Source organism: Oryctolagus cuniculus, chromosome 18, assembly GCF_964237555.1.
Source record: "Oryctolagus cuniculus chromosome 18, mOryCun1.1, whole genome shotgun sequence".
Classification (NCBI taxonomy): domain Eukaryota; kingdom Metazoa; phylum Chordata; class Mammalia; order Lagomorpha; family Leporidae; genus Oryctolagus; species Oryctolagus cuniculus.
In genome coordinates this window covers 23234504-23248931 of record NC_091449.1, presented here as the reverse complement: position 1 = coordinate 23248931, position 14428 = coordinate 23234504, and the positions used below count along the sequence as shown (strand labels likewise).

Here is a 14428-nt window from a genome sequence, read left to right as displayed (position 1 = left end):
TGTCCCATCCCTCTCAATGGGACAGATACATGAGGAAACTAGAGCAGTTCTGCTCTGCTTCCCATTTTGCTCCCTGCTGGGATGCCTGGACGAGCAGGAGAGGACGGCCCAATTTGAAGTCCTTAATACAGAGAACTGATATTTAAGAAGAGAGAAATATGAATTAGCCTGATCATTACCTGTATCAAATTATAATACTGTACCCCATAAATAAGTACACATATGTCAGTTAAAAATTTTAAAATGAGTATGAATAGGATTCAACTCAATAGATAATTTATCTTTGTAAATCTGAATATAGATATAGTCAGTGTTTATTATTAAGTTCTTATTTTTGAAAAAAGATTTTCTTTATGTATTTGAAAGGCAGTGTTACAGACAGAGAGGGAGGGAGAGATCTTGCATCTGCTCCTTCATTTCCTAAATGGCAGCAAGAGCCAGGGCTGGCCAAAGCCCGGAGCCTGGGCCTCCATCCAGCTTTCCCACATGGATGGCAGTGGCCCAGTCACTTGGATCATCTTCCTCTGCTTTCCCAGAGGCATCAGTAAGGGAGCTGGGGCAGAAGTAGAGCAGCCTGGACTCGAACCAGCATTGCCCATAGTGGATGTTGGCGTCACAGGCAGTAGCTTTACCTGCAGCGCCATAATACTGGCCCAAAATATAAAGTTCTTTAAAGGAGAAGGTAAAACGTTTTCTTAGTAAACTTATATTGGAAAGTTGCATGGTCACATTAAGCCAACATCACATTATAAGATAATTTGAGTGAATTTTTATTTTTTGACAGGCAGAGTTAGACAGTGAGTGAGAGAGAGAGACAGAGAGAAAGGTCTTCCTTTTTCTGTTGGTTCACCCTCCCAAGTGGCCGCTAAGGCCGGCGTGTTGCGGCCAGTGCGCTGCGCCAATCCGAAGCCAGGAGCCAGGTGCTTCCTCCTGGTCTCCCATGCGGGTACAGGGCCCAAGGACCTGCGCCATCCTCCACTGCCCTCCCGGGCCACAGCAGAGAGCTGGACTGGAAGAGGAGCAACCAGGACAGAATCCGGCGTCCCAACCAGGACTACAACCTGGTGTGCCAGTGCCACAGGCGGAGGATTAGCCTAGTGAGCTGCGGCGCTGGGCAATTTGAGTGAATTATTATGAACTCTTGTTTACAGAAGTCAATGGCAGTGTTTATAGAAACAGTCAAGTGTATGCTGAAGTTTACTAGGCAGTGCAGAGTTCCAGCTTCGACTGTAATCACTGCCGGCGTCAACCGTCTCATTATCATGGGCTTTACTGAAGGAGTAACTCACTGGAGAGAACAGAACTCTTTCCACCCTGGCCCCCTGAAGATTCAAAAGACCATTCCCACCACGGCAGAGCCTTTCAGTTCCTATGAGCAGGGCCAGCATCGTGGCCTAACAGGTAAAGCCGCCTCCTGCAACGCTGGCATCTCTCCCATACGGCCCTGAGTCTCAGCTGCTCCACTTCCGAGCCAGATCCCTGCTAATGTGCCTGGGAAAGCAGTGGAAGATGGCCAAATGCTTGGGTCCCTGCACTCACGTGGGAGACCTGGAAGAAGTTCCTGGTTCCTGGCTTCTGCCTGGCCCAGACCAGACCATTTGGGGAGTGAACAAGCGAATAGAAGATCTCTCTCTCTGTCTCTCCTTCTGCCTTTCAAATCAATCAATCAATCTTTAAAAATTTTCCAATATCTTCTGTTCATCCCATGATCCCTGGAAGAGCCAGCATGTTCGTGGCAGCTCCAGTAACTTCTTTTGGTTGCTTGCAGAGCTGTTTAACTGGCAATATTTGTGATTGGGCACTATTAAACCTTCCTGCATTCCTGAGGAAGCCTTACTGCCTTATTGGCCATGGCTTAACTTTTTTTTTTTTTTAATTTGTCTTGGGTTTTACTTGGCAGCATTTTATTTGGAATTTCACCACCTGCAATAATAAGGGAAATTACTCTGTGTTATCTTTGTCACATTTTAGTACCGAAATTTAACTATCTTACAAAAATGAATTGAGAAAAAATTTTAAAGCATTCATCTCATGAGTTTATTTACAAACATATCCAGTATGAGTTCAACATATCCTACATGAGTTCAAGAGTTTGATCCACAATCAATAGATTATACCTCTTGAAATGTTCTTCATTTCTAGTGAGTAGATGACCGAAAGCATCCTCAGTTTTTAAATTTTTATTAAATTTTTTTAAACATTTCATGTTTTATTTGAAAGGCAGAGAGACAGAGACAGACACATAGAGATCTTACATCTGCTTGTTGACTAAGTCTGCAATAGCTGGGGCTGGACCAGGAGCGGGGAGCTCAATTCAGGTTTCGCATGTAGCGGCCAGGGCCCAGCCACTCGAGCCATCATCTGCTGTCTCCTAGGTGGGCATCAGCAGGAAGCTGGGATTGGAGGAGGAGCTGGAACCTGGACTCCGGTATTCTAATATAGGACGTGGCTGCAGCGGCTTAACCACTGCACCAAGGGCCTGCCCCCAGTGTGTTTCTTAAGCTTTAGGTGTCTTCGCATCAGGAAAGCAGTGGCAAATCCAGACACAAAATGCAAAGTCATCGTAATCAGTCATTGCTTTCTTTTTCCACTTACCGTGGCCAACTCTTCCCTGGGCTCTTCTGGGGGTTCCTACAGACCACAGAGCCTGAACTCCAGCTACTCTGCTCCAAAGTGGCCCAGACACCTAATGGGGACGATATGGCAGCACCACACTACGTCTTCCTTTTTTTCACAACCTTGTTCTCTTTCTACCTTTTTATGTTGTAAAGTTTTAGAATTTTTCTTTACATTTATTTATTTGAAAGGCAGAGAGACAGAGATCTCCTGGCCACTGATCCATTCCCCAAATGTCTGCAACAGCCAGGGCTGGGCCAGGCTGAAGCCAGGAGCCCCAAACTCAATTTGGGTCTCCTGTGTGGGTGACAGGGATCCAAATATTTGGGCTGTCACTTACTTCCTCCCATGATGTAGGCGAGCAGGAAGCTGGAATTCAAAGTGGAGCCAGGCCTCAAATCCAGGCACTCTGATCTGGGCTACCAGCATACCAAGCTGTGTCTTAACTGCTGCACCAAGTGTCCAAAACAATGGTGCAAGGTCTTTTAAAAAACAAACAAAAAATCTTCCCATTAGCATCAGAGTTGGGGGAGGGGGGAGCAGGTTACAGGTACAGATTCTGAAACTCTGCAGTCTTAAGAGACTGGGTGGCTGCAGCCTCATTTTGAGTATCCATCCCAGTGCAACAGGAGAGAAACAGGACTCATTTAGAAAAATATCAAGCTCCTCACAACTGGACACGTGTCCATTTCTAGCTCCAAACCAGTCAGGAGCGAGGAGTGTCAGATCCTAACCGGCAGTGACCCCTGCTGCCCTGGTAGGGACTCCTGAACGGTCAAGCATGCCCAAAATGGCCTCATGTGAACTTTCCGGGGTGATGGTATTGAGCACCATTGCTGTGGTGTGTCGTGTGCAAAAAGAGTGAAAGCCAAATCAGCGGTGCCTGTGCAGATCACCTAGCTGGGTGCCAAATGCTGTCCTGTGCCCAGGGGTTTGAGCCAGATTGAAGTGCCATGTGCACTGGGGGAACGGGCACGCCTTCCCACCCCCATGAAAGCACCTGTTCGGCTCCCATAGGACAGCAAGTTGACGGAAGCTCACCCTGCAGTGCTGTCCGTGTGTTGGAGCATGAGCGCCCCATAAACCCTGTCTGGGTTGCATATTGGCCCCTTGTCAATTTCTATCTGCAAGTGAGCCAAAGACCCTGGGCTTGGTAAGGCCACTGTGATGTACAAATAGTTCCACTTTCTGGAAGCAGGTTTGTGACAATGTTTCAGGATCACCTTTTGCAGCATGAGAGTTAGTCAAAGAAAAAAAGACAAAGGTTGTCCCTTGCATTCTTCATTAAAAAAATTTTATATATTTGAAATGCAAAATGAGAGAGAGAGAGAGAGCAGGAGGGAGGGAGGGAGGGAGGCAGGGAGAGAGAGGGAGAGAGATCTTTCATCCACTGGTTCATTCCCCAAGTGCCCACAGTAGCAGGGCCGAGTCGGGCTGAAAGCAGGAAATACAGCTGCATCTCCCACGTGGGTGGCAGGAACCCAAGCACTTGGGCCTTCCCCTGCTGCTTCTCCTGCACATAGCAGGAAACTGAACGCAAATGCAGACGGACACCCCATGCAGGGGCTCCAGCCACTGCGCTGGCACATCGCCTGCCCGTGTTCTCCACCTCCTTTCAGGCCTGGGACCTTCCACGTCTCACCTGTCGACAGGCGTGTTGGCCTGCCAGGTATGTAGCCTGCTTCCTCGCCACCCCCCCACCCAGCACCAGGTGAACACCATGCTCCCCATCAGCAGCTTCCTGCCTGACTCGCAGGCGCACACCTGTCCTTTCCCAAGGTCCTCCTGGGGGGACGTCAAGCACACACCTGTGGGGCCTGTAGAATCAAGCTTTTTTTTTTTTTCCTTGCATTTTTATTTTTTTAAAGGTTTACTTGAAAGTCAGTTACCGAGAGAGTCGAGCTTATTTTTTAAAACTAGAGGCTTACCTGAACATCTTGCTCCCCCAAGCACAGAACCTAACAATTCCCATGCTCTCTCTAATCTGGTCTTCTACTATTTTGTTGGTTGCCCCTATCAATTAACACATTTCCACATAGAGCTTAAGAAACCTTGCGCCCACCCCCACCCCCCCATTGAAATATTAAGGAATTCAGCTGTAAAAGCTTCCTGGCCCAGGATTTGGGGGGGGGGTGTCGAGGTTTCTTTCATTTTTTAAAAAAATATTATTTATTTATTTATTTGAGTGCTAGTTAGAGAGAGAGGGAAAGACAGAGAGAAAGGTCTTCCATCAGCTGGTTCACTCCCCAGATGGCCAGAGCTGGGCCAATCAGAAGCCAGGAGCTTCTTCTGGGTGCAGGGACAGAGCCTTCCAAGTGAGAACTCTGGTGGCTGCTTCAGTCACAGGAGCTGCAGACCCCGGCCCACTCAGAGGACGGGGTCGTGCACACTTCCGCTAAGACAAGCAAGCCCAGCACAGAGACCTGGGGAGCGCGGCCCGCTGGACGCTGGGGGTGGACAGCCCAGCAGGCCCCGCGCGCTCCCGGCGGGGAGGCCAGCCCAGGTCCCCAAGCCCCCGGGCGCCCCGCGGCCCAGGAAGCGAGCCGCGCGCCAGGACCGCGGGACCCCACGCCCCTCCCCGCCGCACGGCGGCGCTGCGCAAGGCCGGCCGTTGTCCGGGGCCGTTGGGCGCCCACGTGGCTTCTGGACGCCTCGAGGCCGGCGCGGGGGCGGGCGCCATTACGAGAGGCCGGGGGCGCGGGGTGGAGCCCACGAGGAGCCCAGAGCGCGCCCGCGGCGGCGGCGTCGGGTGGGAAGACGAGGCGCGGCACTGGGGGGCGTGGCGGCCGGCCTGCAGGCGGGGGCGCGTCCAGGGCAGGAAGCTGGAGTCCCCGTGGAGCTGGTGGGCGCGGCCCCCGCAGAGGCCTGAGGCGTCCGGCGCGATGGCAGGGGCCGCCCCCGGGGCGACGGGAGGGGCCGCGCGGCTCGCCACGCCCGCCACGCCCGCCGCCCGGCGCGTCGTCCAGGGCGAGCGGGCCAGAGGCGCGGCGAAGATGCTCCAGGTCCTGGTGCTCCAGGTGAGCGAGCGGCCCGCGCACGGACGGTCGGGCCCGGGTCGGTGCAGGCGGGAGGCTGGAGTGCGGGTGGGGGTCGCTTCAGAAGGGGGCGCGTGCGCTGTTCCCGACGACCCCGGAGGGCGGTTGCTGCGAGCTGTCTCCCACTAGGTGTGCGTTCCTGACTCGGGCAGGTTGGCAGGTGTGTTGGTGCCCCGCACACCCCAGCCCACGTCCGCCCTAGGTCAGGGCCCTCGCGGGGAACCGTGGACCTGGCTCCCGCCCTTCCCCCGCCGCCCTCGGGGCTCGGCTTCCGGGACCCCCCCCCACACGCCCTCTCCTCACGCGGGTGTCCTGGTCCCCGGGGCGGGCATGGGCCTCCACCTTGGAGACTTGAGGTGCAGGGAGGGCTCCCGAGGAAGCCGGAGGGGAGGCGCTGGAGGAGGGAGTTTACAAACCGGAGCCAGAGTGTGGGATGGGGAGGGGCGCCGCGAAGGAGGGGGATGGGTGGTGTCTGTGTTCTGTGGATTCACCCGACCAGAGCGTCACACACCCCCGAAGCCGCTGACTCCTTGCAAGGAGGCCTGGCTCTCAGACTTTTCAATCTGTTTTATTTATTTCACAGAGTTAGAGACAGTGAGAGAGACAGACAGACGGACAGAAAGGTCTTCCTTCCTTTTGTTCACCGCACAAATGGCCGCCACGGCCAGCGTGCTGCGCCGATCAGAAACCAGGAGCCAGGTGCTTCCTCCTGGTCTCCCATGCGGGTGCAGGGCCCAAGCACTTGGGCCATCCTCCACTGCCCTCCCGGGCCACAGCAGAGGGCTGGACTAGAAGAGGAGCAACTGGGACTAGAACCCGGCGCCCATATGGTTCGCTGGCGCCCCAGGCAGAGGATGAACCAAGTGAGCCATGGGGTCGGCCTCGGCTCTCAGACTTTGAAGGGATTTCAGGTCTCCCTGGGAGGCTCCTCTGCACTAGTCAATGTTCTCCATCAGTCCTAAATATGTTAGTCCCAATTCCTTCCTGTGAAAGGGCTCTCACCCATCCTGCCACGTGCACGCCCGTGGGTGCAGGACTTGGGCAAGAAGTGCTGGGCTCGTGCCCTCCTGCTTGGGAACCCGTCTGTGTGTTGGGCCCTGGAACCTGCTTATGTCTGCCCTCAGCTCTGCCCGGCCTCCACTTATGACTGCGACCTGGCTCACCCTTGGAGCAAATCTTCTGTCCCTTATAGGAGTATGTGCCCCAGTGAGGTCCAGGTTCTGGCTGTCCTGATCCAGATTGATGTGGCATTTCCATGGATACGGTGCCCCCTCCCACCCTGTGCCCATCAACAGGTGATGGGGTACCCTCAGGGTGGTGTGCATGGAGGATGGGAAATTATTTAGCTTTCACATTAGTTAGTTTGGAGGTGTCCTCTTACACATGAGGATGTCATATGAAGTGAGGTGAGCCAAGCAGAAAGGCCCACGTGCTGTATGATTCTGTGGGCGAGTTGAATGGCAGCTGCCAGAGGTTGGGTTTGTGCGTACAGGACAGAGATTCACTTTTGCAAGGTGAGGAATTCTGGAGATGGCTAGTGCTCATGGTTGCACAACAGTGCCAGTCTACGTAATGCTACTGAACTGTACACTTAAAATTGCCCAAAAGGATGAATTTTATCTGGAGTTTGCCACGACTTTTTAAAAAGATTTACTTATTTGAAGAACAGAATGACAGAGACCAACAGAGAGGGAGGTCTTCCATCCACTGGTTCATTCCTCAAATGGCCGCAACAGCCAGATCTGGCAGAGTCTGAAGCCAGGAACCAGGAACTCCATCCGGGCCTATCATGTGGGTGGCAGGGGACCAAGCACTGGGACCCCGAGGCACATTCCCAGGGAGCTGGATCAGAAGTGGAACAGGCGGGACTCGAACTGGTTCTTGGTGGTCATGAGACAGGAACCCGGCAGAGAAGAGAAGCAGCGACCCAGAAGACAGCGGCCTCCCTGAGTGACGCAGACAGAGGCGAGAGCTGTACCTGGAGAGCCGCATCACCAGGAGCCCTGTAGCAGGGCAGCTGTGCTGTTCCTGAAGAGTCCGGCCTGCAGGAGACTCTGCCACATCTGGCGGGGCCGAGACCTCTCCTGGCTAAGGAGGGCCGAGAAGAGCTGTTGGCTGCCAGGAATGGGAGGAGGGCTCGCACGCCCCAGCTGGTTAGGTGCCGCGTGTGATGTCTGCATCGCACATCAGGGTGCCTGTTCAGATCTGACCGCTCAGCTTCTGGTCCAGCTTCCCGTGTGCTCACATGGGAAGGCAGCGTATGATGGCCCAAGTACTTTGACCCCTGCCCCTGTGTAGGAGGTCAGAGTGGAGTTCCTTCCCTCCTCCCAGACTTGGCTGTTGTGGGCATTTGGGGAGTGAACCAGCAGATGGAAGAGCTCTCTCCCCATCCCCCACCTTGCTCTTGCTGTCCATCTCTCTCTGTCACTCTGCTTTTCAAATACATAAGTACACACAGCAAATATGAGGAAAGCATCCCGGGCCACACACGTCTGTGTTTGAAATCTGGGAGGCCGTAGCACCCTGATGGCTGGGCACGTGGCCTTGGAGAGTGGCAGAAAGCAGTAGTCCTCGGCCTTCCCTGGGAAGCTCCTGGAGGAACTGGCAACTAGAACTGTGTGTGCTGCTGTCTGCAAAAACTGGGCCTGGCTTGCATTTTACAGGTTTTAGAAGCAGATTTTTTTTTTTAATGAAACATTCTAGCAGCCTCAACATTTAACATTAAAAAATTTATTTATGTATTTTCATTGGGAAAACAGGTCAGCAGAGTTCTTCCATCTGCTGGTTTACTCCAGAATGCCCACAGCAGCCAGGGCTGGGCCAGGCCAAAGCTGGGAGCCTAGAGCTCAGTCCTGGTCTCCCACGTGGGTGACAGCGCCACAGTGCTCGGGCCATCATCTGCTGCCTGACCAGTAGGCACGTTGGCAGGAAGCTGGATTGGTGGTTGTGTGGCCTTGATGTGAACCAGGCACTCTGAGTGTGCCAAGCCGTGAGCTGACTGCTGCCCCAAACGCCCACCCCTAAGAATGCTTTGTAAACGTCTTTCCTAAATTACTCTTTGGAAAATTTTCAAACACAAAACAGCATCATGAATGCCTGTGTGTACTACACCCACACTAACTGGTTGGTAACGCTTTGCTGCGTTTGCACTTCAGAAATATGTGTATGTAAAAATTACTTTTTCTTTTTTGGTTGAGCCATTTGAGAATGAGTCTAGAACTCAGAGCACTTAAGTGATTTTTCTAGGAACAAAGCCTTCCTCTTATAGAACTATAATGTAATCATCACACTTGAGAAATTTAATGTTGGTGCAAGTCTGTTACCTGATACACAGTCTGTACTCCCTTTGTCCTGATAAGGTCTACTGTAGCTTGTTTTTTCTGATAAAGAACCCAGAACTACACATGCATTTAATTGTCATGGCCTTGTAGAGTTCATTCAGGCAAGACATTGGTCTATCTTTGATGATACTGAAATTTCTGAAGAATAAGGGCAGTCACTTTGCAAAGTATTCCTCAATAATTATAACTATATTAATATATTTAGGTTAGACACTTTTAGTAAAAATGCTACATAAGTTATGCCACGTCAGAGGACAAGATGTTTTAAAAAAAAAATTTGATGCTGGGGCCAGCATTGTGGTATAGCAAGGTAAGCTACCACCTGTGATGTCAGGACCCCATATGGGCACCTGTTCAAATCTCATCTGCTCCACTTAAGATCTAGCTCCCTGCTAATGTGCCTGGGAAAGCAACAGAAGATGACACAAGTGCTTGGGCCTCTGCCACCATGTGGGAGACCCAGATGAAGCTCTTGGCTTCAGCCTGGTCCAGCCCTGGTCATTGCAACCATTTGGGGAGTGAATTGGTGGGTGGAAGATCTCTCTCTGCCCCCCTCTCTGCCTCCCTCCCTCTCTAACTCTGCGTTTGAAATAAATAAGTAAATCTTTTTAAAAAATTCAGATTAATTTAAAAATTTTAACTTTTTATTAGAAAATACATTGGAGATGCAGAAAAGTGTGGGAAATAGTATCAATATTGGGACACCCACCAAACTCTTATCTATTTGAAAGGTAGAGACACAAGGAGAGACAGAGCTCTCCCAAACCTTTGTTCACACCCCAGATGCCCACAGTAGCCAAGGCGGGGCCAGGCCAAAGCTTGGAGCTGGGAACTCACCCTGAGTCCCCCACACTGAGGACAGGGACCCAGTCACTCAAGCCATGGTCAAGAGGCCTCCTAGAGTGTGCACTGATTAGCAGCAAGCTGGAATCTGCATCAGAACGTGGACGGAAACCTAAGCACTCCCATGTGGAATGCAGACCCGGCCTGAGGATTCACTGCTATGACAAAAGCCCACCCCTATTTTTTAATTGATGTATAATTTATTTACAGAAAAATTCATTCCTTTTTGTGTAGAATTCTGTATTTTGAAAAATGCATAGCATCGTGTAATCACCCCCACAGTCAAAATGCAGAAGCATTTCCTCACTTCCCCATATTCCCATGATGACGCTCCTTTGTAGCTGTATCTTTCTCCACCTGTAATGCTTTATAAAGAAGATTGTTTTCTGCTGCTATTAGTTTTTCTTTTCTAGAATGTCACAGAAATGGGTGCGTGCAGAATCCCAGAGCAGTAGTGGCCTTTCACTGTGGCTTCTTCAAAGACGACACATTGGATACTGCTTTGTGTTGCTGCGTAGGGTCAGTGGCAGAGTAGTATTCCGTTGTGTGCACACACAGCAGTTTATACTCACAGGCCACTGGAGTTGTTTCAGTTTAGGGAGATGATGAACAGCATTGCTATCATCTTTGCATACAGGTAGTTGTATGGACTCGAGTTCATTTCATTTGGGAGAATAACAAGGATGGAATTACTTGTGTTTTAACTTTATGAGAAACCGATGGACTGTGTTCCAATATAACTGCCTTTTTGCATTCCTGTCAAAAATGTCTGAGTTCCCTTTTTCTCTCTCTCACTGTCTAACTTTGCCTGTCTAATAAAAAGGTGGGGGGGGGGAGGCGGTTCTGTGGCTCACTTGGTTAATCCTCCGCCTGCGGCGCCGGCATCCCATGTGGGCTCTGGGTTCTAGTCCCGGTTGCTCCTCTTGCAGTCCAGCTCTCTGCTGTGGCCCGGGAAGGCAGTGGAGGATGGCCCAAGTGCTTGGGCCCTGCACCCCATGGGAGACCAGGAGGAAGCACCTGGCTCCTGGCTTCGGGTTGGCGCAGTGTGCCGGCCATAGCAGCCATTTGGGGGGTGAACCAACGGAAGGAAGACCTTTCCGTCTGTCTCTCTCTCTCTCACTAACTCTAATAAAAAAAAAAAGTCTGAGTTCTATTTGCTCTTCATCCGTATATACAATTAGTATTGTCAGGTTTTTTGTTTGTTTTTTAAAGATTGATGATTTCGACAGGCAGAGTTAGAGATCTTCCATCTGCTGGTTCACTCTTTTTTTTTTTTTTTTTTTTTTTTTACAGAGTGGACAGTGAGAGAGAGACAGAGAGAAAGGTCTTCCTTTGCCGTTGGTTCACCCTCCAATGGCTGCTGCTCCCGGTGCACTGCGGCCGGTGCATCACGCTGATCTGATGGCAGGAGCCAGGTGCTTCTCCTGGTCTCCCATGGGGTGCAGGGCCCAAGCACTTGGGCCATCCTCCACTGCATTCCCAAGCCACAGCAGAGAGCTGGCCTGGAAGAGGGGCAACCGGGAGAGAATCCGGCGCCCCAACTTGGACTAGAACTCGGTGTGCCGGCGCCACAAGACGGAGGATTAGCCTATTGAGCCGCAGCACCAGCCTTGGTTCACTCTTGAATTGACCGCAAAGGTGGGAGCTGGGCCAGGCCAAAGCCAGGAGCCCCGACTCCATCTGGGTCTCTTTTGTGGGTGCAGGGGCTCAAGCACTTGGGCCATCCTCCACTGCTGTCCCAGGCAATTACATTACAGGGAGCTGGATTGGAAGTAGAGCAGCTGTGACTGGAACCCACGCCCTTATGGGATGCAGGGGTTGCAGCAGCTTTACCGGCTAGGCCTTAGCGCCAGTTTATAAATTGTAGCCATTCTAGTAGGTGGGCAATGGTATCTCATTGTGGTACTAATTTGCATTTCCTTGTCACCAGCTTGTTTGCCATCTTTGGTGAGGTATATGTTAAGATTTGTACATTCTTCTAATAATTATGAACTCCTTAAAGTTCTTTATATATTACAAAGTTCTTTGTTAGATGTATGATGTGTGAATACTTCCTCCCAGTTTCCTTTCTCTTATGTTTTTCAAGGAGCAGAAGGTTTTAATTTGGATGGACTTTAATTTATCAGTCTTTGCTTCTATGAATTACACTTTTGGTAATGTTATCTTTGTCTAATTTAGCCACAAAGGTTGCCTCCTATTCTTTTAGGAGTTTCACATTTAGCTATGTGATCCATCTGACTTAATTTTTTGTTTGGGGTCAGGAATGGATGGAGGTTTTGTTTTATTTGCATGTGGGTATCTAATTGCTGCAGGACCATTTGTTGAAAAGAGTATACTGTGTACATTGCATTCCTGTGTGCCTTTATCAAACAGGAGCTGACCATGTTCACGTGTGTCCCTTTGTGTGTGTGTGTCCTATGGAGCTCAGCACCTGTGCTTTGTCCAGTGCCACCCTCGCCTGATGGCTGTAGTCTCACGGCTGAGACTGGGACTTGAGGTCGGATAGTGAGTCCTCCAGTTGTGTTCTTCTTTCTCATGATTAGTTAGGCTGTTTGAATTCCTTTGATTTTATTTAACCAAAGATTTATTTTTATTTATTTGAAAGTGAGAGTTACAGAGAGAGGTGGAGCCAGAGAGAGAGGTCTTCCCTCTGCTGGTTCACTCCCCAAATGACTGCAATGCCTAGAGCTTATCTGATCTGAAGCCAGGAGCTTCTTCCAGGTCTCCCACGCAGGTGCCGGGCCCCAAGGACTTGGGCCATCTTCTGCTGCTTTCCCAGGCCATAGCAGAGAGCTGGATCGGAAGTGGAGCAGCCAGGACTCAGACTGATGCCTATATGGTTTGCCATTGCTGCAGGCTGTGGCTTTAACCCGCTGCACCACAGCACCAGCCCCTAATTCCTTTGTCTTTCCAAGGAGGATCTCATTATTAGCATGCTGATTTGTAACCACCCCTTCCCTGCAAAAATCAACCAGTAAAACCTGTTGGAATTGCGTTGTGTTTCTAGAGCACTTCAGGGGAAAACAGCCGTTTCTTAATTACGGCCCCCACAGGTGCTAGGGGGGTTCCCACCCCCAGCACTGCGCAGCATCGCGTGAACGGCCTCCATTACTGTCAGCCACCCCTCAAGGCGCATAGCCCATGGTGCTGAGGGTCCAGTTGGGCCCTCCGCTGAGGTGGATGGACAACCCCTGCCCCAAGGGTGACCTTTTTCGTTTGATCAGTAATTGTTTTTATGATCTTGTCCTCATCACCTATTTGTATACAAAAGTTGCTTAAAATTTTAAAACCAATCTAAAGAGACAAAAACTAAAGGATCGCTGCATTTATTTTATTGGGCAGCTGTTTCCTCAAGCTCCGGCCTGGGTAAATCAGTCCACTTCCGGAGTTTCTCTGCAGCCACCGGCCCTGCTGGTCTCTTTAGGGCTGACCCTCCTGTTTGAGAGGCTCAGCTTGTATGGTATTGCTGGATTTGAGCTGCACTCCAGTTTCAGCCCACCTGCCTGTCTGTTGTGGTGGGTCCAGGGAGCTATCTTGTGGACTTTGACTGTAGTAGGGGTGGATGGAACAAGGGTCTGTTTATTTCTAAGGGTTTGTTTTATCTGGTTGAAGGCTTTTTTATTTGATTTAAAGATTTTATTTATTTGAGAGGTACAGTTAGGCAGTGAGAGGGAAAGACAGAGATAAAGGTATTCCTTCCGTTGTTTCACTCCCCAGTTTGCCACAATGGCCAGAGCTAAGCTGATCCGAAGCCAGGAGCCAGGAGCTTCTTCCCGGTCTCCCACGCGGGTGCAGGGGCCCAAGGGCTTGGGCCATCTTCTATTGCTTTCCCAGGCCATAGCAGAGAGCTGGATCGGAAGTGGAGCAGCTGGGACTCCAACCAGCGCCCATCTGGGATGCCAGCAGTTCAGGCCAGGGTGTTAACCCGCTGCACCATAGCGCCAGCCCCGAGAAGGCTTTTTTACAATAGAGGACTTTTCCCCACTTTGTGGCTTTCTAAGTCTGGAATTTGCAGGTCTAACAAGCAAATTAGATACAACAGGATCTAAAACAAAAAGATTGAATCGTTATTAGAGTACCTAAGAAATGTGTTCTCTAAACCAGGAGCAGGTTTTCTCACAGAGAGAGGCATGTAGGCCTGGCCAGGTACGTATGAGGCCCGACCTCTCTCTGTCTTTACATGGGATAGTGGAAGAGACATCATAAGAAAGGTGTGAACCTCTTGAGGGAAGACGCCCTGTTGACTCCATTACCTAGGCGGCCTGGGAGAAGAGCTGGCTTGAACAGGAGGTTAGTACAGAAGAGGCGGCACTTCTGAAAGGAAGATTGCAGTCCTGCCTGTCCTGACCCGAGGCCTTGCCCTCAAAGGCAGTAGTTATCTTGGAAGCTGGCAGAGTAAAGGGCTCTTTGAGCTTGGAGCCAGTAGGATCTGTGGTTCTAACCTGGGATCCCTTCAGCCCCAAGGCAATTCCATTCACTCAGCTCTTGACAAAATTTGGTAGAGGCTGGCTTTTTTCAGGATGGCTGTTTGCCCCATCTCCTGGCTTTCCAAATTGAAGCCTGATGCCATTTGGGATGGACTGGCCTCACTGG

At 50.9% G+C, this 14428-nt stretch overlaps 1 protein-coding gene across 4 annotated transcripts in view; it reads left to right on the top strand.

Moving 5' to 3' along the window:
- The first annotated feature begins 4809 nt into the window (after positions 1–4809).
- LOC138843235 (USP6 N-terminal-like protein) overlaps positions 4810–14428 on the top strand; it is a 42620-nt gene continuing 33001 nt past the window's right edge. Inside the window, exon 1 of one of the 4 annotated variants that reach the window (XM_070063263.1) lies at positions 4810–5633. In XM_070063263.1, coding sequence (XP_069919364.1) covers positions 5499–5633 — 135 coding nt within the window. In that variant the 5' untranslated portion in view covers positions 4810–5498. The remainder of the gene's footprint in view (positions 5634–14428) is intronic. The other 3 variants (XR_011384252.1, XR_011384255.1, XR_011384253.1) reach the window with 3 other exon arrangements.